The sequence below is a fragment of the Pristiophorus japonicus genome, chromosome 20 (assembly GCF_044704955.1).
Source record: "Pristiophorus japonicus isolate sPriJap1 chromosome 20, sPriJap1.hap1, whole genome shotgun sequence".
Lineage (NCBI taxonomy): Eukaryota > Metazoa > Chordata > Chondrichthyes > Pristiophoridae > Pristiophorus > Pristiophorus japonicus.
Window position 1 is genome coordinate 34,118,218 of NC_091996.1, and position 25,481 is coordinate 34,143,698.

At 45.8% G+C, this 25,481-nt stretch overlaps 2 protein-coding genes across 4 annotated transcripts in view; one reads left to right on the forward strand and one right to left on the reverse strand.

Annotated features, from left to right (window-relative positions):
- The window catches only part of rbm18 (RNA binding motif protein 18), a 47,939-nt gene extending 30,678 nt beyond the window's left edge, over positions 1 to 17,261 (reverse strand). Inside the window, exons 1-2 of the mRNA XM_070863403.1 lie at positions 17,177 to 17,261; positions 10,838 to 10,956 (exon numbers count right to left, since the gene is read on the reverse strand). Coding sequence (XP_070719504.1) covers positions 10,838 to 10,950 — 113 coding nt within the window. The 5' untranslated portion in view covers positions 10,951 to 10,956; positions 17,177 to 17,261. The remainder of the gene's footprint in view (positions 1 to 10,837; positions 10,957 to 17,176) is intronic.
- A 96-nt stretch (positions 17,262 to 17,357) lies between these two features.
- Positions 17,358 to 25,481, forward strand: part of mrrf (mitochondrial ribosome recycling factor) — a 56,101-nt gene continuing 47,977 nt past the window's right edge. The window contains exon 1 of one of the 3 annotated variants that reach the window (XM_070863405.1): positions 17,358 to 17,559. The gene's annotated coding sequence lies outside the window, so the exon portion shown is untranslated. The remainder of the gene's footprint in view (positions 17,560 to 25,481) is intronic. The other 2 variants (XM_070863404.1, XM_070863406.1) reach the window with 2 other exon arrangements.

The window sequence follows — 25,481 nt, forward strand, 5'->3', positions numbered from 1 at the left end:
ATAAAAGCAGGAAAGTCTTGCTACAGCTATACAGGGTATTGGTGAGGACACACCTGGAATACTGCATGCAGTTTTGGTTTCCATATTTACGAAAGGATATACTTGCTTTGGAGGCAGTTCAGAGAAGGTTCACTCGGTTGATTCCGGGGATGAGGGGGTTGACTTATGAGTAGGTTGGGCCTCTACTCATTGGAATTCAGAAGAATGAGGAGTGATGTTATCGAAACGTATAAGATTATGAGGGGGCTTAACAAGGTGGATGCAGAGAGGATGTTTCCACTGATAGGGCAGGGCAGACTAGAACTAGAGGGCATGATCTTAGAATAAGGGGCCACCTATTTAAAACTGAGGTGAGGAGAAATGTTTTCTCTCAGAGGGTTGTAAATCTGTGGAATTCGCTGCCTCAGAGAGCTGTGGAAGCTGGGACATTGAATAAATTTAAGACAGAAATAGACAGTTTCTTAAACGATAAGGGGATAAGGGGTTATGAGGAGCGGGCGGGGAAGTGGAGCTGAGTCCATGATCGGATCAGCCATGATCTCATTGAATGGTGGAGCAGGCTCGAGGGGCCGTATGGCCTACTCCTGTTCCTATTTCTTATGTTCTTATGTACCTCAAGACAGAGGGCTCAATTTTTCCCAATGCCGTTTTTTGGCGTCTTGCCAGAGTTACGCCCAACTCCGCCCCCAAAAAAGTATCAAGTTTCCCCGTTCTATTTTTTTTAATTGGCGCAGTGCAGCCTGTCCTTTAGCTTCGGGGGGGCGGTGGATCCTAATGTCTGTACTGAAAAAAAGGATGCCCCCTGCCCCCTCTGTACATGCGCGTGAAAAAAAGAGGACGTTTTTGATGCGATTCTGATGGGCGCGCATGCCCAGTACAGCTCCCGCTCTGCATTCGGCCATTTTTAAAGAGTTAGTTGTGTGTGAGAACTTTAATTCTCATTGGAAAAAAATCAGGGCTGCAATACAAGATGCAAAGCAGCTCAAGGACCAAGAATTTCTTACAGGATGAAGTGGAGGCACTGGTTACTGTAATTGAGGCCAGATAGCACGAGCTGGACACCAGCAGAGGTCACATAAAAAGTTTCACCAAAAGAAAAGAAGAAACACTGGAACCAACGTGCAATGGTGACCACCCAGAGATCTGGAGGCCAGTGCAAAGAGAAGTGGCAGGACATTGGTCAAGTAGTTAGTGTAAGTAATATTCTCATTTATTCAATGGAATTGCAATTGTAAATGTGACCAGCTGTGTATGTCCCACCCAGCAGAAAGACCCCCTCCCTAAAATGTTATGTTTCCATCTTTGCAGAGGAAGGTGGCACACAAGAGAGAGAGCACTCAAACAGGAGGAGGCCCGGCAAATCTTCACCCACTGACACCATGGAAGAGAGGGTCGCTGCGTTGATGGGTCTTGCCTGGTGAAAAGCAACCACCACTGCACAAGCTGGGCCCACACTCGAGGGAGGGGGCAAATTCCACAGTCTGGCTTTGCTAAATGTTAAGTACTGCGCAGGCTAGCCATGCTTCGGTTCATGGCGATGTCTCAGTCAGCTACGCTTCAGTTGATGCAACGTGCTATCATTCATCGGGCCCTTCAAATCAGCCTGCTGCCTGCACTGTGTGAGCCTACGCATGTCAACCTGCCCCCTCCTCTGCTGCTAACCATTTGTCTTTTGGATCTTTTGCAGACTTGAGGCCAACCCTAACGATGCAGAAGATTCAGAAGCGGACGAGCCTGAAGAGGAGAACATCTTCCGATACCACCTTCCAGACCAAGAGCATGGGGGTTAGGGTGAGGTGATGTATGAAGCCCCCCACTGTTGTACTCACTTTGGAGGAGGTGTAGGTGCCGCCCATTGAGCTGCCAGCCCCTTTCCTGAGTGGTACGAGTGTTACTGGGACATTCCATGGTTTCGCACAGTCCAAGGTTGCGGGTCCCAGTGGGATGCAGCAAGGCACACCCAGGGCCCCACTGTCCGAGGCTGCAGGTCCCAGTGGGATGCAGCGAGCCACACCCAGGGCGAGGAGGGGAAGGAGAGCTCAATGGCGTTCTCCTGAGGTGCAGGATTTAACAGATGTGTTTCAGACGATGGCAATGAGTGCGGAGAGCATTGACCTTACGCGATCACTCATGGACACCATCAGTGGGGTGGGTGATGAGGTATCGGGACTGTCGGGAGAAGTAACAACACTCTCACGAGAAATGGGAACACTGTCCGGGAACATGAGGGAGGGAATGTATCAGGCAGCAGAAACTGTCAGTGAACATGAGGGAGGGAATGTTGCCGGTAGTTGATACACTGTCAGGGCACATGAGGGAGGGAATGTTGGAATTAGCTGCTGCAATAAGGGAACACACCCAGACCCTGTGCCCATTGACAGAATCAACTGCCACTCCCATCCCTAGACCAAGCAGGGCCCTCCACATTACCGCCTGCCCCCGCCCTCCCCAATCAAGAAATGCGCATACCCAAGATGTTTGAAAGAATAAGCTTAGTACCAACCAGAGAAACGCTGCGCCACCGCCTGCGGGCAGGGGTGGAGTCAACAAGACCAAGCGTAGTGGGCTTTCTTAGAATAAGGTGGAGGAGAGATGGGTGCAGCCTTTCTTTGCTGCTGCTGTTGTTATTGTTCTTCAATTAAAAGTGTTGTAAGTTATGTAAATTTACAAGTTTAAAAGTTTGTAAGTGATCTTAACTGAAAACTTTAAAGTTTGATACAAGAATATTTTTATTAAAGTTACGTACCATCAAATGTTTGTTAAACTTTTGAATAAAATATATTTTAAATTATAACTGAATCATTTACATTATTGTTCCATTATTAACAACTTTTTGAAGTAAACAAGAATAATTTCTATTATGTGTTCCATTAACACAACACAATATTACGGAACAGATCCAAACAGTAAACATGGTCCATTTGGAATAGGCTTCCTCGTCCTCCTCCAACTCGTCATCTGCATCTTCCTCCTCATCATCAGCCACTCTCATCTCAGGTGGGTCTTCTACTACCAGCTGCTGCAGCCTCATGATGACTAAGTTATGCAGCATGCAACACACAACAGTGAACTGACTGACAATCTCAGGGGTGTATTACAAGTAGCCTCTGGAATGGTCCAGGCATCGGAAACGCTGCTTCAAGATGCCAATGGTCCTCTCTATTATGCTGCGCGTCGCAATGTGCGACATGTTGTATTCCCGGTCAGCTTCCGTCCAGGTTAGGGGCGTCATGAGGCAGGTGGCGAGGCCGTATCCTTTGTCTCCCAGCAGCCAACTCTGTCCTTCTGGCTGCTGCTGAAACATGGCAGATATAACACTCTCGCATAGGATGAATGCATCACGGTTGCTCCCAGGGTGTTTTGCATCAACTGACATGATGTGATGCATGTCGTCACACACGAGAAGCCCACAGCCCTTTCACGCAATGCCTGGGCGGTCATAGGGAACTCTGTGTAGTCATTCCTCTGGACATATAGTGCAGCAGTCATCTGCCGAATGCAGATATGTGTTGCATGTTGAGAAATGGCGCACACATCCCCAGTTGTGGTCTGGATCAATCCAGATGCATAGAATGAAAGTGCAGCTATAACCTTGACTTCAACTTACAAAAGCAGTCCTCCTGATGCTTCTAGGTTGCAGGTCTGCTTTTACTAACTCACAGATCTCAGTTACAACTTCTTTGTGGAAACGCAGCCTTCTGACACAGTCTGCATCACTCAGGTGCAGGTACGAAAGCCTGTCTCAATATACCCGACATGGGTAAGGCCTCCTGCCCATCATCCTACGTGCTCGGAGGTTCCTCATGCAATGACGTCGAATCAATTGTCTCCTTTGCAGCACCATCATGCAGAAGGCTGGCACGAGGTATGGTGTGGTTGGTATTGCCCCCATGATTAAATTGTCCCTTTGCAAGAAGCTCAAAGCGGCAGGCAGGACAACGTTCTCTCTCTCCCCAAGGTCGATGCTTTAATATGGACCACACCCAGGTCTGAGCAGGCACAATGATTGGGAACCCACCCCCGGACTTCATTTGATGCATAGTGTAAGGCTTCTCATTCTTTCCGTTCGCCTTCCACAGCACCCCCCACGATCCCTGGGCTTCTTTTCAAACTGAGCCCCGAGCCCGTGTCCGCGCGAGGGACCGATTCTGCTGGCCGACACTCCGATGCTCGAGCTCGGTTTGGAGACGTTCGGTGGGGGTGTGTCAGTTAAAAAAAAATCAAAACTTAATTCCATTAAACTTCCATTTCCTGCATTTTAAGTTTTAAAAATTTAAGCTTGTTTATGCACATGTGTGTTCTTGACTCCTTCCAAAATTTTGCATAAAAACAATGGCGTTGATGTTTTAATGTGCGCTGGTTTTCCTCAAGTGGCCAGAAGGATTTTCGGGAGTGGTCATATACGCTGTCCTAGGAGAAATTTAAATTGGCCAAACTTGCATAATTGTGAAAAACTGCCGCAGACATCTGGTTATTCCCCCTATGCGCAAAAAAAACTTAACCTAAAAAATTCGTAACTGAGTTACGCAGGCGCACAAAGATTGGGGAAACTTTTAAAATTTAGGCCAAAAAAAGTGACGCGTGACAAAAAAACGGCGCAAATCACCGGGGAAAATTGAGCCCAGAATCCTGAGAAGTCAGTGAGAAATTACTACAATGTATTAACAATTGGCTGCATCCCCGTAGGCAGAAAGTTGTTATTAACGGTTGTGGATCTGTTTGGAGACCAGTTACCAATGGTGTCGCACAGGAATCGGTGTTAGGGCCATTGATTTTTACTAACTAAATGACCTGGATATAGGTGTTGGGGAATGGTCCGTAAGTTCAAGGATGATGCAGCAATTTGTGCAAGTGTTCGGACTGTGGAGAACAAATTTCTGCAAGAAGCTTTAGATGCACCGTGAGAATGGGTCAAACACTGGAAAATGGTGTTTAATGTACTCAAGTGTAATGCCAAGCATGTGGGAAGGACCAACACCAAGTATACTTGCACTTCACATGGAACAGAACTCACATTGGTTGAGAAAATAAAGGACCATGGTGTTACAATTCAGAATTCTATACGGGACATGACCAATGCCAAGAAGCCATAGCCAAAGCAAATAAGGAATTAGTATGTTAACAGGACTATTTAATATAAAACAAAGCACACCATTTTGTCTTTGTATCAACCTTGATTAGACCACATTTAGAACACTGCGTCCATTTTTGGACCCCTCATATAGTTGGTGATGTAGAGGATTTGGAAAAGGTTCAGAGGAGGGCCAAAAGAATGGTTCCCAGCTTAAACAACCATAGTTATTCAGATAGGCTTTAAAAACTGGGTCTCTTTACTTCAGAGATACATAGACTGTGGGTGAGGTATATGCAATAGTTAAATGGCTAGACTGTATTCCTACTGATATACTCATGATATACTTTGGACCCCAATCTAAGTTGCACAATGGTAGGACTAGGTTATTTGTTGGGCGGTTCTTCTTTTGCCAGAGGACAGTAGACCCATGAAACAAGCTACTGGTTCATGCAGTCATGCTTCAAGGAGAGCTGGACCCGTTTGTGGCTCGGGTGGCGATCACGTCTTATAAAAAGGTAGGTGAAATATCAAGCAATAGAAGCATGATCAAGGTGGTCACCCGGACTAGTTTTGGTTGGCTAAGAGATCGGAGGGGTTTTCCAGATTTTCTCGTCCCTAATTGACCATGGGTTTTTATTTGACTATCCCAGGAGATCACAAATCATGACTGCGTGGGGAAGGCTTGATAGACCAGATGGTCTATTCTGTCCATCATTTTGTATGTTCATATGTAAATACTATACCTTAGTTGCTCTCAAAACTATCATTTAGCAGCCAGCTTCTCAATGAAGTGCTATGTGCTCTCATTTACTACAACTTAAAAAGATAGCAGTGCAAACATTTTGACTTCTTATATCAGAAACTTGTCAGAATCGGAGACAATAAAATATGAACCTGATAAAAGCTGGCTAAATTGACATCCAAAATGTTATTCAATGAAATCCAGGTCATTCTGCCACTTGCATGTAACAATAGATTTTGTCAGTAATATACACCCAAACACCGTTCCATTCTCTAAAAGCAAGCTTTAGAGTGACAGCAGTCACAGTTAACAAGCTCCCAGCTGCCCAGAAAGGAGTGGTCATGCACGTTACTGCTGGCCAAGTTTGCCTTCTACTTCCTGACAACTGATGTGAACGTGAGTCACAACAGCGGCCTTCCCAATTCGCCTCTTTCCTCTTCCTCTGGCTTTCCGCCTGGCACTACTACAACTATTCAAAACTTTTTGCCATTAGAGTCAAGGCTTCTTTCAAAACAATAATATCCTAAACACCGAAAGCAATAAAACAGCAGTCAACCACATAAGCTAAATCAATCATCACCAATGATTGTACCCTGAGGAACAATGCTAGTTTATTCTGACATAGCCCTGCTACAACTTCTTACACTATGAAAGCCGGGGTTTAATCTAATAATAGCAACTTAAACCTACCTCGACATACTTTGGGCCGGGAACAGTTTCTGTACAGTACTATCGATCTTTTTTCTTAATCTAATAATTAATACATTAGCCTTTTGAAAACTGGAGCAATATTCCTACACCAAATAAATTATAAGTTTCCTAGTTTATTTAGATAATATTGCAATTATGAAGTATTTCATACAGTAATTCAATTCTGCTAACCACTTGTAGAAATGCAAACATTTGTAATACAGATATATTAAGATGGTAGATAGATATAAAGGGTTCAATTTTCCCCAGTTATCCGCGCCGTTTTTTTTGGCCTAAACTAAAGTATCTAAGTTTCCCCAAAGATTGTGCGCTAGTGTAACTCAGATAGTTATAATTTTTTTAGGTTAGTTTTTTTTGCGTCATTGGGGGCGTAACCTGCCGCCCGAGCTAATTCTGGCCATTTAAGCAAGTTTGGCCAGCTCCGATTTCTCCAATTTTTCTTAGGACGGCGTATATGACCACTGTGGAAAAACCTTCTGGGCAGTTAAGAAAATCGGCACAGGTAAGAAAATTAGCGCAGCAGATGCAGTTCTACAGCCCGGACAGCAGCAGCAGAGAGGGGGAAAAGAGGAGAAAGGCCTTTCGGCCAGGGCTAGCAGCAGTAACCGGCATCAGGAGGCCCTTCGTCCAGGGCGAGCAGCGGTAACCAGCATCGGAAGGAGGAGGCCCTTCGGCCAGGGTTAGGAACGGCACTGGGAGACCTTTCAGCCAGGGTTAGGAGCGGCACTGGGCGGGAGGGGGGTGGGGATAGATGTTTGGCATAAATACTTTAATAATTTAATGATGGAATGCTGCTGCAGTGTGCAAGGTGCTTGTGCAGGTTGCTGTGAGCTGGCCAGAATGTGTTGTACATTTCACTTTCCAGCTTCAGCCTGCAGTGTGTCCCTGGTTACCCTGGCAACCCAATCTTTTGGCGCAGATTTTAGGCTCCACCCCTAAAGCTAAAGGACAAGCTAGGCAGCGCCAAAATGAATAATTCAAACAGGGAAAGTTGGATTTTTTTTTGGTGTACTTGGGCCCCCAAAAAACGGGTGTAACTCTTCAAGTATGCCAAAAAACGGCTTTGGGTAAAATTAAGCCCAAAATGACTAAGTAATCCATTGCCCGAATGGTTAATTTTAATCACAAATGAGATGCTGAACTACCAAGATACTGGTATCACCCTTTGATATATTACTGTACGACAATCAGCTGTGCCTCATCATTTTAGTGGCCATTGCGACTCACATTTTAGGATGGCTACTGAATCCCAACGATAACCACTGAGTCTGCAGAGCTGACACAATCATTTAAGAGTTCACATAGTCTATCTAATGTAAATGCAGCTCGTTACATTTTTTTTTTCACGCCGAACATTTCTCAGGTTCAGCATCTCCGGACCACACCTGCAGGCAAGCCCTCACTCCTTCATCTGCCCAATAGCTGGGTAACACTCAGTGAGCTCCAGAGTCAAACAGAAAACCTCTGGTGACTGTATTTCAGCTTACTGATAATATCACATGTCCTCGCATGATCTTCCTCAACTTTGTAAGGAAATAAACACCAGACTGTGGCTTAGGCAATAAAACTGCCAAGGAGATTTTTTTAAACAGTAAAAAGATAAGCGAACAGCAGCAATAAAACACTGTACAGTCCCTCCTCAGAAAATATCTAAACTTCAATATGAACTGGACCACAAAAATTGTCCCTGAATATTAATCATGTATGCTGTTTTATTGCTGACTGTCCATGGAGTCTCGCTGGCCCAGCTCTCACTGGTGGTTTCAGATAGACCATTAAATTAGAACAAGATAAGAAATGTTTTAAATAACCAGGACACAGGAAATTTAAACATGTATGTATATTAAATTCAAATAGAGCTGCCGAACACAAATTCTAACAAAACCCACAAGATGCTTGCATTGGAATTGAATGGCCTAGTCCCTTCCTCAGATACCCAACCAGACAAAACAAATATTCTGGTACTATCATGTATTAAAACAAGTTGGGTCGTTATTTTACATACCGTATGTACCATGACAGAAAGAATGAAACCAATGATGTGATACAGGCAAAAATTTTTTTGTCCGTGCAGTGCTGAATTCACAATATGAGATTTTGAGACAATGCTTAACATAATACTAGTTTGCTACTGGAATTGCAGTGAAAAGTGGCTTTGAGTGGAGAAGGTTTATTTTGTTCTGATGAAACATCTTACTCTACCTCAATATGCTTCTGAATTCTTATTTTTTGCATCCATACAAAATATGAGTATATATGAATATGTTTCTCCAGCCCACTTTTGTAAAACCAAATATCAGTAGTGTTGTTTGATACCCAATAGCTGCACACCTGGATACTTAGAAATATTCTTCCAAACGCATTACAGTAGAACAAAAATCATCCTATGTAATGCTTTTATACTTAACACTAATATCTTGGGGGTTACTGGACATTATAAAAGGCAATTTAATCAACACAATGAAGTCAAATAGCAAACATGTAGGTTCAAAGGGCCTTCCATAAAGGTACCACACAGTAGGCTTATGACAAAGGCTAGGGCATGTGGAGTCAGGGAACCAGTAGCTGAAAGGATAGCAAATTGGCAAAAAAATAGAAAGCAGAGAGTAGGGGTAAAGGTAGTTATTCAGATTGGAGGAAGGTAGAAAGCGGTGTTTCACAAGGATCAGTGCTGGGTCCTGTTATTCATAATTTATATTAATGATTTGTATTTAGGAACAAGTAACTTAATATTAAAATTTGCAGATGATACCAAACTTGGGGGGGGGGGGGGGGCGGGTGGTTGGGGGAAGTACAGCTAATACTGAGGAAGAATGCAAAATAATACAACAGGACATTAGAAAACATGTAGACCGGACAGTTAAGTGGCAAATAAACATTACAAATGTGAGTTGATATGCTTTGGTAGGAAAAATAGGTACATCACCTACACCGTAGAAAATAAGAAATTGAATGTGATAGAAGTGCAAAGGGATCTAGGGATACAGGTGAACAGATCATTAAAAGTATCATTACAGGTCAGCAAAGCAATTAAAAATGCTAATAAAGTGCTGGGATTTATTTCTAGTGGTATAGAATTCAAAACTAGTGAAGTTATGGTCAGGCCACACTTGAGTACTGTGCACAGTTCCAGTCTCCATACTACAAAAAGGACATAGAAGCACTGGAGAAAGTACAAAAAGGATGGTGCCAGAACTGAGAGATTACAACTATCAGGAAAGAGTGAACAGGTTGTTTTTTTCCCTTTAGAAAATAGAGAAGACTTCGTGGTGACCTGATAGAGATTTTTAAAATTACGAATGGGTTCGACATGTGGAAACTGTTTCTACTTGTGGGAGAATCCAAGACAAGGGACCATAAGTACAAAATAGTTACTAATAAATCCAATCGGGAAATAAGGAGAAATGTCTTTACACAGAGCGTGGTTAGAATGTGGAACTCGCTACCACAAGAAGTGGTTGGGACAAATAGCCTAGATGCTTTCAAAAATAAACTAGACGAGTACATGAGAGATAAGGGAATAGAAAGATATACTGAAAGGCTGTACATTCTATGTAATGTAATTCTATCTAATCTTGTATAAAAAAAACTTAGCAATGTGTTCCTTATAATTTAGTGGCTTCATAATTAGTTGCAGCTTCTTTTTAAAATAATTTAAAACCTCACTGTGTTGTGTCACTGCTGTAAGAGAGGAACCCTGGAGTTTGTTGAAATATCTGATTATTATACCATGATGGGTAACACTGTACAGACATTAGATTTTTCATTTTGATCCTGCTCCACAGAAGACAGGTGTAACACAGAACTGAAAATATGTATATGACCATTTATTTAGCAGCTGCATCGAATTATGAAGTCTTTGACTAACCCAACTGATTTGCTTAAGTTGGATAAGTCAACTGAGCAGTTTCCACTAAAAGGTAGAATGAAACAAAGGGGAAACATGTAAAATGAAACAGGTTATGACAAAAAGAGAGAATCTGTGTCAAATTATGGGTGAATGCATGTTGTGAACATGTATATTCCATTTTAATTTGAATAGATGAATGATTTTAAAATCAATATTTAATTGGTATCAGTCATGGTACAATACTGTACAGACATTAGATTGAAGTAATGTTCATCCTGCTCCACAGAAGACAGGTGTAACAGAACTGAAAGTATGTATTCGATATTTATTTAGCAACCAGCATGAATGTGGGCATTAAAAAAAGTTTTCTTTAATTCAGCATAATGCTTATAGATAGCAGTGACAACATTTTGAATTTGAACCCTCTATTTGAAAACAAACCAACAGTTATCGTACTTACTCAGTTAACCTGGAATCAAGATTGCCAATCCAGAGTCGATGTCCCTCTTGTGAGGAGCTTTCAGACAGAATAGATGCATTCTCCAATGGAAGAGATTCATTTTCAGTCCCCATACGTCACTACAAGAAATAATTTGCATTTATCTATCACTTATCATGAACTCCCAAAGTGCTTTACAGCCAATTAAGTACTTTTGAAGTGTAGTCACTGTTGTAATGCAAGAAATACTGCAACCAAAATTGGTGAATAGCAAAGTCCCACACACAGTAATGAGATAGATGACCAGATCATCTGTTTTTAGTGATGTTGGTTCAGGGATAAATATTGGCCAGGTCACCAGAGAGAACTCCCTGCTCTTCTTTGAATAGTGCCACGAGATCTTGTGTCCACCTGAGGGGGCAGACGGGGCCTCGGTTTAACGTCTCATCCGAAGACGACACCTCCGGCAGTGTAGCACTCCCTCAGTACCACACAGGAGTTTGTGCTCAAGTCTCTGGAGTGTGACTTGAACTCAACAACCTTCCAAATCAGAGGTCTATCACTTAGCCAAGGCTGACATCTTAGGAAGAATCAAAGGCCACATTATTAATTCAGCCACTTTAAGAATTCTCTTTTCATTTGACTTCAAATAAAGACAGGTATAAGACAGAACAAACTATTCTTGACTACTTTAGTAAAACCAAACTTACTATTCATACTACTTTTAGCATTAAAATAGGCACTGACTGAATTAAACTGCCATTTTCCAACTGACTCGAGGAACAGTGCTATTTTGACTACAAAATACGGTGCAGCATGCTTTATCATTTAACATAAGAAATGGCCAATACACCATAACCTCCACCCCCCCCCTCCCAATACCCTTGACCACTGTGTAGGTACACACACAAATCTAGCTCCCTTCTCCAGTGGGTCATTTGCTAATTTTATGTCCAATGTAGCTCAGCCATACAGATCAGTAAAGCAATTAGTGCAATCGTGCCTGTGTTAGCTGATTTTACCAGACCACAGGCAGAATAGCTGCTTATGATCGCTAGCCAGTGGTCGCAGCTGGAATGACAGGGTCTGGCTCATCTGTAATTCTCCCACAGAGGCTCACACATGAAGAATACTGATTTAGAAAGAGATATCAGACGGTGGCCAGCACCAGGATTGCACAAGACTTACAACATTTAGGAAACAGGAGACGACATTTGAATAAGGGGGTGGGGAAGGGAGGAGGGAAAAATTAAAATACAGATACGTGAACTGTTTTGTGCAGTTAAAAAAAATGATATACATAATGAATTATGTCAGAATATCCATGAGTAAAATTCAGGGAATGGTAGCATAGTGGTAATGTTACAGTACTAGTGATCCAGAGGCGTGGACTAATAATCCAGAGACCAGAGTTCAAATCCCATCATGGCAGTTGGGGAATTTAAATTCAGTTAATTAAATAAATCTGGAATTAAAAAAAGCTAATATAAGAACATATGAAATAAGAGCTGGATTAGGCCATTTAGCCCCTCCAGCCTGCTCCGCCATTCAATAAGATCATATCTTATCTTGGCCTCAACTCAACTTCCTTGCCCACTCCCCATTACCCTTGACTCACTTGGTGTAGCACCAAACATGCAAGGCACAAGGTTAATCCTTGTTTTGTGCCAAGATAGCTGAGGGCCGAAATTGCCTCTTAACACTGGAAATCGGCGGCCACGCTGTGGAGTGCAATGGTTGCCAACTTTTCGTGTAATGGCCGCCATTATCAAAATTCCACACCTGTGGTATCCCAGCGCTGACCTGCTCCCCCCCACCCCACCCCGACCAATCCGTGCTAAATGCATCACCATAGTGCACACTGCCGATGTCCCCCCCGCCGCCAACGGTGAAATGCCGTTGTGAAAATCTTCCTCGCGCTGGGCGGTGCCAAATCCTGCCTTTTCCTGACCTTAAAGGGGAGGACACACTGCCGCTTCCACCATGTTTTTTTTTTGTCGGCCGACGACCATGTCGGGTCGATAATTATGCCCCCGGGTTCGAAAGCCTCCCTGGTGGCCCAGTGGACCGAACTTTAGAAATCGCGGAGGCTCTCCCCTTTAAGTGAAGGGGAGAGCTGCGGTGACGCGGCGCCATGATGATATCATCATCACGACGCTGATGACTAACAGCGGCGGACGCCCCGCTCCACCCTAACTTTCGCCCCTCCAATGTGTACTCACCGCCCCACTTCCGCCCCCATTATGAGCGGCTTCCAGTCCACTGAAAAAAAAGCCAAAAAGCGGAATATCGCCCGAGGCCACCTCAACCACCGCGCCAGTAAAAATGGATGTGTGCGCCCCGTTTCGGGCGGGAGGCAATTTCGGCCCCCTGATCTCAACTAGTGGAGTTTCTTTCCAATCCTTACTAGCTTCCTCACGCTGGCAATGGAAGGAACAAAACAAATGCAGAGTCAGGATTTGCACTCACATAAATTTGCACATGTGGACATGGCATGGAAATAGAGCGGGCTTAGCTGTGATGACATCATGGTAACTAGTCTACTGACATTCACTGTCCAGGTTCATAGAAAGAATGGCGTATCTATGGAACTATATTCCAGCAAGAATTGCTGCTGTCAGAATTGTTTGGGGGAGAAAATTGGAATATCAGTAATGGTAACCATGAAACTACCGGATTGTCATAAAAACCCAACTTGTTCGCTAATATCGCTCGAGGTCACCTCAAACCACCGTGGCAGTAAAAACAGTAGAAAAGGGGTGCATCACTGGGCACGGAGCAAGGGAGAGTAGGAAAATAATTTTGTGAAACCTTCATGCGTGGATAGGGGATTTTTTTGGTTCAGTGGGTAAAGCTCATTATCATCTCAAGGTAATAATCTGAAAATACAGTTGAAGAGAATCTTTCAGAAGCTTTCAAAGGCAAGGAGGAATGTGACAAGATAGAGGTGTTGAAGGAGGTCCAGGGGACAGAGACAGAAGCTGAAGAACAGCCGTCAGTGCTGCAGCAAAAGGACCACAAAAGAAGTTGTTGACGTGTGCTGGATGCAAGATTGAAGATCAGGGGTAGAGTGAGGTGACGACATAAAGGGATTTGAAGGGGAGAAACTTACATCAATTCACTGGAGAATGGGGGAATCAGAAGCTTAGTGAGAATGTGGGCCACAATTGTAATTTGCAGAGAATGGAAGCATTGAGGCTATCAAATAAAACAATGGGAAGGAAATAACACGAGCCTCATGGAAATTGTTATTGCTTTACGCTTTGTCTTGTTTCAAATAATCAATGGGATAAAAAAATCAGAGGAGTTCTGTAATGGGTGAGCAGGTAATCCATTCCCTCACCCTCCACCCCCACAGCTGAAATTAAAAAAATACTCCCCTCTGTTTTAAATGAATTTTAATTTACAACAGCAGCTTGCATTTATATAGTGTCTTTAATGTAGTAAAAACATCCCACAGTGCTTCACAGGAGCGAAATCAGGCAAAATTTGACATCGAGCCACATAGAGAGATATTAGGGCAGGTGACCAAAAGCTTGGTCTAAATGGTAGGTTTTAAGGAGCAACTTAAAAGGAGAGAGAGGCAGAGAGGTTGCAGAGAGGAATTACAGGGGTCGGGGCCTAAGCAGCTGAAAGCACAGCCACCAATGGTAAAGTGATGAAATTTAGGGATGAAAGAGGCCAAAATTGGAATGAGTGCAAAGATTTAGGAGGGTTGTAAGAGGTTATAAAGATAGGGAGGGGCAAGGCCTTGGAGGGATTTGAACATAAGTAAGATAATTTTAAAATCAAGGCATTGGTGGACCAGGAGCCAATGAAGGTCAGCGAGCACAGGGATGATAGGTGAACAGGACTTGGTGCGAGCTAGCATACGAACAATAGAGTTTTGGATGAGTTCAAGCTTAAGGAGAGTAGAATATTGGAGGCCAGCTAAGATAGCATTGGAATAGTAGGGTCTAGAGGTAACAAAAGCATGGATGAGGGATTCAGCAGATGGGTTGAAACAGGGGCGAAGACAGACATTATTATGGAGATGGAATTAGACAATCATGGTGGTTGAGGGGATTTCTAAAAAAAATTCACAGGGTGTGGGCGCTGCTGGTAAGGCATTTATTGCCCATCCCTAATTGCCCCTTGAGAAGGTGGTAGTGAGCCATTTTAGGGGGCAGTTAAGAGTCAACCACATTGATGTGGGTCTGGAGTCACTTATAGGCCAGACCGGATAAGGATATTAGTGAACCAAAAGGGTTTTTGCGGCAGTCTGTAGTTTAATGGTCACCATTACTGATGCCTACTTTTTATTCCAGATTTATTTATTTAACTGAATTTAAATTCCTGAGCTGCCATGATGAGATTGGAACTCGTGTCTCTGGATTTTTAGTCCAGTAATATAACCACTATGCAACCGTACCCAGGAGTTCCACTCAGAGTCAAATAGGCCACTGATGTTGTGAACAGTCTGCTTCAGCCTGAGGCAACATACAGGGAGGGGAATGGAATTGATGGCCAGGGAACGGAATTTGTGGCAAGGGCTGAAGGCAATGGCTTTGATCCTACGAATGTTTAGTTAGAGGAAATTTTGGCTCATCCAGGGCTGGATGTCAGGCAAGCAGTCTGACAACACAGAGGCAATAGAGAGGTTGAGAGAGGTGGCAGTGAGGTAGGGTTGGGTGTTGTCAGCAAATTACAGAACCTGTCGTTGTGTTTTTGGATTAGGTCATTGAGGGGAAACATGTAGGTGAGAATTAGGAGGGGGCCAAGAATGGATCCTTGGGGGACTCGAGGTAACCGTGCCGGAGCAGGGAAAGAAAACATTGCAGGGAATTCACTGGCTACGACTGGATAGGCAAGAGTAGAACCAGGCTAGGGCAGTCCCACCCAGCTGGACAATGGAGAGGCATTGGAGGAGGATGGTGTGGTCTACAGTCTCTCAGGCTGCAAACAGTTTGAGAAGGATAAAGAGGGATAGTGTACCTCAATAAACAGTCACATAGAATGTCATTTTTGCCTTTGATTAATTGGAGATAACATTAAAGTAAGTTACAATGCATACTGCTCTTGCATAAAATATTTGCATCATTTTTACAACAGGTGCCAAAGTCTGACCAAGGGACCCCAATAGTAACGTTAAGCTGACCTTTCATAGAAAATAGAAACATAGAAAATAGGTGCAGGAGTAGGCCATTCAGCCCTTCTAGCCTGCACCGCCATTCAATGAGTTCATGGCTGAACATGCAACTTCAGTACCCCCTTCCTGCTTTCTCGCCATTTCCAAAAAGAACATAAGAATTAGGAGCAGAAGTCTCGAGCCTGCTCCACCATTCACCTCAACTCCACTTTCCTGCCCGATCCCCATTATCCCTCGATTCCCTGAGAGACCAAAAACTCTATCTCAGCCTTGAATATACTCAATGACTGAGCATCTACAGCGCTCTGGGGCAGAGAATTCCAAAGATTCACAACCCTCTGAGTGAAGAGATCATCATCACATCATAGACAGTCCTTCAAAGCAAGGATGACTTGCTTCCACACCAAAAAGGGATGAGCTCACAGGTGTTTCAATGAAGGACCTAATATTCCAGATCCCAAACTACATGTTGAAGGGTGGAAGATGCCTGTACGTGGATGGTTTTAATGTGTGGTGGCCGTTGCACACCAGCCACCACAGTGAAGCGACCCCTCCCTCATCTCAATCCTAAATGGCCGACCCCTTACCCCGAGACTGTGACCCCTAGTTTGAGACTCCTCCGCCAAGTGAGACAACCTGTCAGCATCTGCCTGCCAATCCCCCTCAGAATCCTATGTGTGCTCAATGAGATGCTGAAGGAGCTGCGTTGTTTTTCTTTACAACCTCCTGAGAATTGTCAGTACAGGAACCTCAATGGCACACGTTTTTCCAAGCGCTGTCACATCGACAGGGGGTGGGCTTGAAATGTGGGGGGACGGGGCCCGAGTCGCTATTACCCCGGGGAATTGAGGGGGAACAACCCGAGGAGTGGCGGGAGGGTGAAGCCAATACCCGAGGGAGTGGGAGAGAGTGTGTGGGGAGGCCTCGGTCAGTGCGGCAGCAACTCCCAGAGACACACACAACCCTCGCCCTGAGGCGGCGGCGGCCAAGCCGAGCCCCCCACCCCGCGGGCGGGAGGAGGAGGAGAGCCCCTGTGTCCGCTCACCCGGCCACAAGATGCGGGCCATCGCCTCACAAACGGTGTGGGGCGCCATTTGCTTTATTTAACCGAGCGCCCACCGCTACCGCTACCGCCATCGCCACTACCGCCGATCCGATTGCCAATAAGACTCAGGCCTCCGAACTCGATTCGACTCCCGCTTTCCCCCCTCACGCCGCCGCCCACCCATTACCTCGGGTGAAGCTTTCATTCCCGCTCCGGTCCCGCCGCCGCCTCCTCCTCCTGTCACCGACATCCGGTCAAGACAACGGGCCTGACCTCTCAACCCGCTTCCGGTCGGTGCGAGGCGCGGGCGGGCGGCGGACTACATTACCCGGCAGGCCGCACGCGGCGACAGTGCGCGCTCACGCACGCCGGCCTGCTGGGTAATGTAGTCCTCAGGCGGAGCGGGCCGGGCAGGCGAACTCAGAGCGGCCTGTGCTCCCAAGCAGGCGAACGGCAGCGGGAGGAGCGGGGGAAAACCTGGAACCCACGGGCTTTCGAATCTAATGGTAGGAAGATCGAGCAGAGGCAGTATAAACTAAAGGGTACAGTTCATCAACAGAGAGACCTGGGGTATGTGTGCACAAATCATTGAAGGTGGCAGGGCAGGTTGAGAAAATGGTTAAAAAAAAGCACACGGGATCCTGGCCTTCATAAATAAGAGGTATAGAGCAAGGAAGTCACGATGAACCTTTATAAAACAATGGTTCCCCCCTCAATTGGAGTATTGTATCCAACTCTGGGCACTGCACTTTAGGATGTGAAGGCCTTGGCGAGGGCGCACAGTTTCCAAGAATGGTTCCAGGGATGAAGGGCTTCAGTTATGTGGATCGACTGGAGAAGCTGGGATTGTTCTCCTCAGAGCAGACAAGGTTGAGAGGAGATTTGAGAGAGGTGTTCAAAATCAGGAGGGTTCTGGATAGAGTAGATAAACTGTTCCCATTGGTGGAAAGGTCAAGAACCAGAGGACGTTGTGCGCGGCCCCTTGGGGAAGAATGGCCATAATATGGTGGAATTCTACATTAGGATGGAGAATGAAACAGTTCATTCAGAGACCATGGTCCAGAACTTAAAGAAGGCTAACTTTGAAGGTATGAGGCGTGAATTGGCTAGGATAGATTGGCGAATGATACTTAAGGGGTTGACAGTGGATGGGCAATGGCAGACATTTAGAGACCGCATGGATGAACTACAACAATTGTACATCCCAGTCTGGCGTAAAAATAAAAAAGGGAAGGTGGCTCAACCGTGGCTATCAAGGGAAATCAGGGATAGTATTAAAGCCAAGGAAGTGGCATACTAATTGGCCAGAAATAGCAATGAACCCGGGGACTGGGAGAAATTTAGAACTCAGCAGAGGAGACCAAAGGATTTGATTAGGGCAGAGAAAATAGAGTACGAGAGGAAGCTTGCAGGGAACATTAAAACAGACTGCAAAAGTTTCTATAGATATGTAAAGAGAAAAAGGTTAGTAAAGACAAACGTAGGTCCCCTGCAGTCAGAATCAGGGGAAGTCATAACCGGGAACAAAGAAATGGCAGACCAATTGAACAAATACTTTGGTTCGGTATTCACTAAGGAGGACACAAACAACCTTCCGGATATAAAAGGGGTCAGAGGGTCTAGTAAGAAGGAGGAACTGAGGGAAATCCTTATTAGTCGGGAAATTATGTTGGGGAAATTGATGGAATTGAAGGCCGATAAATCCCCAGGGCCTGATGGTCTGCATCCCAGAGTACTTAAGGAGGTGGCCTTGGAAATAGCGGATGCATTGACAGTCATTTTCTAACATTCCATAGACTCTGGATCAGTTCCTATGGAGTGGAGGGTAGCCAATGTAACCCCACTTTTTAAAAAAGGAGGGAGAGAGAAAACAGGGAATTATAGACCGGTCAGCCTGACATCAGTAGTGGGTAAAATGATGGAATCAATTATTAAGGATGTCATAGCAGCGCATTTGGAAAGAGGTGACATGATAGGTCCAAGTCAGCATGGATTTGTGAAAGTGAAATCATACTTGACAAATCTTCTGGAATTTTTTGAGGATGTTTCCAGTAGAGTGGACAAGGGAGAACCAGTTGATGTGGTGTATTTGGACTTTTAGAAGGCTTTCGACAAGGTCCCACACAAGAGATTAATGTGCAAAGTTAAAGCACATGGGATTGGGGGTAGTGTGCTGACGTGGATTGAGAACTGGTTGGCAGACAGGAAGCAAAGAGTAGGAGTAAATGGGTACTTTTCAGAATGGCAGGCAGTGACTAGTGGGGTACCGCAAGGTTCTGTGCTGGGGCCCCAGCTGTTTACATTGTACATTAATGATTTAGACGAGGGAATTAAATGTAGTCTCTCCAAATTTGTGGATGACACTAAGTTGGGTGGCAGTGTGAGCTGCGAGGAGGATGCTATGAGGCTGCAGAGTGACTTGGATAGGTTAGGTGAGTGGGCAAATGCATGGCAGATGAAGTATAATGTGGATAAATGTGAGGTTATCCACTTTGGTGGTAAAAACAGAGAGACAGACTATTATCTGAATGGTGACAGATTAGGAAAAGGGGAGGTGCAACGAGACCTGGGTGTCATGGTACATCAGTCATTGAAGGTTGGCATGCAGGTACAGCAGGCGGTTAAGAAAGCAAATGGCATGTTGGCCTTCATAGCGAGGGAATTTGAGTACAGGGGCAGGGAGGTATTATACAGTTGTACAGGGCCTTGGTGAGGCCACACCTGGAGTATTGTGTACAGTTTTGGTCTCCTAACTTGAGGAAGGACATTCTTGCTATTGAGGGAGTGCAGCGAAGGTTCTCCAGACTGATTCCCGGGATGGCGGGACTGACATATCAAGAAAGACTGGATCAACTGGGCTTGTATTCACTGGAGTTCAGAAGAATGAGAGGGGATCTCATAGAAACATTTAAAATTCTGACGGGTTTAGACAGGTTAGATGCAGGAAGAATGTTCCCAATGTTGGCGAAGTCCAGAACCAGGGGTCACAGTCTAAGGATAAGGGGTAAGCCATTTAGGACCAAGATGAGGAGAAACTTCTTCACCCAGAGAATGGTGAACCTGTGGAATTCTCTACCACAGAAAGTTGTTGAGGCCAATTCACTAAATATATTCAAAAAGGAGTTAGATATAGTCCTGACTACTAGGGGGATCAAAGGGTATGGCAAGAAAGCAGGAATGGCGTACTGAAGTTGCATGTTCAGCCATGAACTCATTGAATGGTGGTGCAGTCTCAAAGGGCCGAATGGCCTACTCCTGCACCTATTTTCTATGTTTCTATGTTTCTATGACACAGATTTAAGGTGATTGGCAGATTAATCAAAGGCGACATGAGGAAAAACATTGATACGCAGCGAGTGGTTAAGATCTGGAATGCGCTGCCTGAGAAGTTGGTGGAGGCAGATTCAGTCGTGGCTTTCAAAAGGGAATGGGATAAGTACCCGAAGGAAAAATATTTGCAAGGCTACGGGAATGAGTGGGGGTGTGGGACTAGCTGAAGCGCTCTCATAGAGAGCTGGCACGGGCTTGATGGTCGACTGGCCTCCTTCTGTGCTGTAACCATTCTATAATCACTCCCAAGACAACAGCAACAATCATGGGATATTGGCCATTTTAGTCAGATGAGCTCGGTAAAGGTGAAAACATCCCTGCTTGGATGTTTCCACGCCCTTAACATGCCATGGCTTCAGTCCAGATGTCTTTTAGTGGCATTTCTGTTCCACTTTAGGAGGTCATGTTACTTACAGCTGACAGAGACTTACCCCTTGTGATCATAAACTATTATTCTTTATAGTAATTGTTGTGTTCCAAACACAGATAAGACTGCACACAGGGATGTTAAAGTAACAGTCTTTATTAAGACACTCCAGAGTCAGGAACAGGCATTAGGGGCCGGCTTATATACAGTGGTCCCAAGGGATGCTGGGATCCCTTGGGACTTCAGGGGATGCGCTCTCTGGTGGCGGAACATGGGAGTGCATGCTTTACAGATACACAACATCACTCCCCCCCCTCCCCCCCAAAGTCAAAGTGAAAACGATTTACAAGGTGAGGCGGTCTTTCCCTGGTGGACCGCTTCGGTACAAATGTCTGTTCTGGTGTGTTGGCTGTGCGCTCGCTGGGCTGGCATGTTATTGGCCCTGCAGGGCTGCTGGGCGTGATGGGTTCGATTTCCTGGTCCGCCGTGGTGTCGTTGATCCTTTGGGTGTGTGTTGTGGGCTCGAAAAAGGTGGTGTCTGCTGTGGGTTGTTCAGGGCATTCTTTGAACCGCAGCCTCGTTTGGTCCAGGTGTTTTCTGCAAATTTGTCCATTGTCTAGTTTGACTACAAACATCCAATCCCTTCTTTAGCTATCACCGTGCCCGCGATCCACTTGGGACCATGTCCATAGTTTAGCACATACACAGGGTCATTCAGATCAATTTCCCGTGACACAGTAGCACGGCCATCGTTTACATTTTGTTGCTGCCGCCTGCTCTCTACCTGATCATGCAGGTTGGGGTGAACCAGCGAGAGTCTGGTTTTAAGTGTCCTTTTCATGAGTAGCTCAGCCAGGGGCACCCCTGTGAGTGAGTGGGGTCTCGTGCGGTAGCTGAGCAGTACTCGGGACAGGCGGGTTTGGAGTGACTTCTGTGACTCGTTTGAGGCTCTGTTTGATGGTTTGTACTGCCCGCTCTGCCTGCCCTTTGGAGGCTGGTTTAAATGGGGCCGAGGTGACATGTTTGATCCCATTGCGGGTCATGAATTCTTTAAATTCGGCACTGGTGAAACAGGGCCCGTTGTCACTGACCAGCATGTCAGGCAGGCCGTGGGTGGCAAACATGGCCCTCAGGCTTTTAATGGTGGCGGTGCTTCCTGACATTATTTCACATTCAATCCATTTTGAAAAAGCATCCACCACCACCAGGAACATTTTACCGAGAAACTGGCCCGCATAATCGACATGGATCCTCGACCATGGTCTGGAGGGCCAGGACCACAAACTTAGTGGTGCCTTTCTGGGCGTGTTGCTCAACTGAGCACACACGCTGCATTGCCGTACATAGGACTCGAAGTCAGAGTCGATGCCGGGCCACCACACGTGGGATTTGGCTATCGCTTTCATCATTACTATACCCGGGTGTGTGCTGTGGAGATCTGAGATGAAAGTCTCCCTGCCCTTTTTGGGTAGCACTACGCGGTTATCCCACAACAGGCAGTCTGCCTGAATGTACAGCTCGTCCTTTCGCCACTGGAACGGCTTGATTAGCTCCTGCATTTCAACAGGGATGCTGGCCCAGCTCCCATGCAGTACACAGTTTTTTTTACTAGGGACAGCAGAGGATCTTGGCTGGTCCAAGTCCTAATCTGGCGGGCCGTGACAGGTGATTTATTATTTTCAAATGCTTCCATGACCATCAGCAAGTCTGCGGGCTGCGCCACCATCAACAAGTTTGCAGGCTGCGCCATTTCCACCCCCGTGGTGGACAATGGTAGCGGACTGAGAGCATCTGCACAGTTCTCGGTGCCTGGCCTGTGGCGGATGGACGCTGATGGCGCGAGTGCCCACCTTTGTATGCGGGCTGAGGGATTAGTATTTATCCCCTTGTTTTCAGCGAACAGAGATATGAGGGGCTTGTGATCGGTTTCCAGCTCAAATTTGAGGCCAAACAAGTACTGATGCATTTTCTTTACCCCGAACACACACGCTAATGTCTCTTTCTCAATCATGCTGTAGGCCCTCTCGGCCTTAGACAAGCGCCTGGAAGCATAGGCGACAGGTTACAACTTCCCCGCAACGTTAGCTTATTGTAATACACACCCAACTCCTTACGACGATGCATCGCATGCTAGCACAAGTCTTTTACACGGGTTATACAATACAAGCAGCTTGTTGGAGCACAAAATGTTTCTGACTTTCTCAAAAGCAATTACTTGTTTTTTTCCCCATACCCAGTTCTCACCTTTATGCAATAACATATGTAGGGGCTCTAAGAGGGTGCTTAACCCCGGTAGGAAGTTACCAAAATAGTTGAGTCCCAGGAACGATCGCAGCTCTGTGACGTTCTGTGGCCTGGGCACATTCCTGATAGCCTCTGCCTTGGTGCCTGTGGGCCGAATGCCATCCGCCGCGATCTTTCTCCCCAAAAACTCCACTTCTGTTGCCATGAAGATGCATTTCGATCTCTTCAGCCGCAGCCCTACGCGATCCAGTCACTGGAGGACCTCCTCCAGGTTTTGTAGGTGCTCGACGGTGTCCCGATCCATGACCAATATGTCGTCCTGAAAAACCACCGTGTGTTGTACCGACTTGAGTAGGCTCTCCACGTTTCTCTGGAAGATCGCTGCAGCCGACCGAATTCCAAACGGGCATCTGTTGTAGATGAACAGTCCCTTGTGCGTGTTGATGCAGGTGAGGCCCTTCGAAGACTCCTCCAGCTCCTGCGTTATGTAGGCTGAAGTCAGATTGAGCTTGGTGAACATCTTGCCTCCTGCCAGCATCGCAAATAGGTTGTCTGCCTTTGGTAGCGGGTATTGGTTCTGTAGCGAGAAACGATTAATAGTTACTTTATATAATCGCCGCAAATCCTGACCGTGTCATCACTTTTGAGTTCTGGAACAATCAGGCTGGCCCACTCACTGAATTCCACTGCGGAGATAATGCCCTCGCGTTGCAGCCTGTCCAACTCGATTTCCACTCTCTCCCTCATCATGTGAGGTACCGCTCTCGCCTTGTGGTGAATGGGTCATGCCTCTGGAACCAAGTGGATCCGCACCTTCTCCCCGGAAAAGTTTCCAATGCCTGGCTCAAAAAGGGAAGGAAATTTGTTTAGAACCTGGGTACATGAGACCTCATCGACATGTGATAGCACTTGGATGTCATCCCAGTTCCAGCGGATTTTGCCCAGCCAGCTCTTTCCAAGCAGTGTGGGGCCATCGCCCGGGACAATCCAGAGTGGCAGTTCGTACACCGTGCCCTCGTAGGTGACCTTGACCAGGGCAGTGATAAGCTCTTTGGTGTACATTCTCAGTTTCGTGTGGCTGGGGCTTAGGGCTGGTCTGAGTGCCTTGTTGCACCACAGTCTCTCAAACATCTTTTTATTCAGGATGGATTTGCTAGCGCCAGTGTCCAGTTCCATGGCTATGGATAAGCCATTCAATTTTATATTTAGCATTATTGGTGGACATTTCATTGAAAATGTGTGCACCCCATGTACTTCAGCATCTGCCACCCCTCTCTGAGGCTTGAAATTGCTTTGATCCACCATGGACCGATCTTCCTCTGCCACGTGGTGGTTAGCAGGTTTTGCAGAGCTTGCAGCTCGTCTGCAAGCTCGTTGGAGGTGCCCCATTGTTCCACAGTTCTTGCAAACATACCCTTTGAAGCGGCATGAATAGGCTGAATGAAAGCCTCCACAACGCCAACAAGGTGTGAATTGCCTTGCATTCATCCTTTGTTGTGGACTCTGAGTCATCTGGGTCACCTGAGGCCTGCTGGCAGTTGCAGACTCGTGGTTTCTGCCCTGTAGATTTCTGATTGCAAACACCGTTCCAGTTAATTTATGAACATTGCTAGCAATTGTGTGCTGAGAGATTTGTTTGGTGTTATCACTGGTGGACATAAACGCCTGTGCTATTGCAATGGTCTTACTGAGGGCCGGTGTCTCTACAATCAAAAGTTTTCGTAGGATGGTCTCGTGGCCAATGCCCAGTACAAAAAAGTCTCTGAACATTTGCTCCAGGTAGCCATCAAACTCACATTGTCCTGCAAGTCACCTTAGCTCGGCGCTGTAGCTCACCACTTCCTGACCTTCAGATCGCTGGCACGTGTAGAACCGATACCTCGTCATCAGCACGCTCTCCCTCGGATTAAGATGCTCCCGAACCAGTGTACATAGCTCCTCATACGACTTATCTGCGGGTTTCACCGGAGCCAGAAGATTCTTCATGAGGCTGTAGGTCGGTGCCCCACAGACCATGAGGAGGACCGCTCTCCATTTTGCAGCGTTCCTTCTCCATCCAGCTCGTTGGCTACAAAGTACTGGTCTAGCCGTTCGACATAGGCTTCCCAGTCCTCACCCTCCGAGAACTTCTCCAGGATGCCCACAGTTTGCTGCATCTTTGCCTTGGATTCGTGTACTCGTCGCCAGTTGTTGTGTTCCTAACACAGATGAGACTGCACACAGGGAGGTTAAAGTAACAGTGACCTCAGTCTTTATTAAGACATTTCAGAGAAAGTAACAGGCCTTCCGGGCCGGCTTATATACAGTGGTCCCAAGGGATGCTGGGATCCCTTGATGACTTCAGGGGATGTGCTCCCTGGTGGTGGAATATGGAAGTGCATGCTTTACAGATACACAACAGTAATCATATAATTTAAATCAGGGTGGATAAAGGGGAACCAGTGGATGTGGTGTATTTGGACTTCCAGAAGGCATTTGACAAGGTGCCACATAAAAGATTACTGCACAAGATAAAAGTTCACTGGGTTGGGGGTAGTATATTAGCATGGAT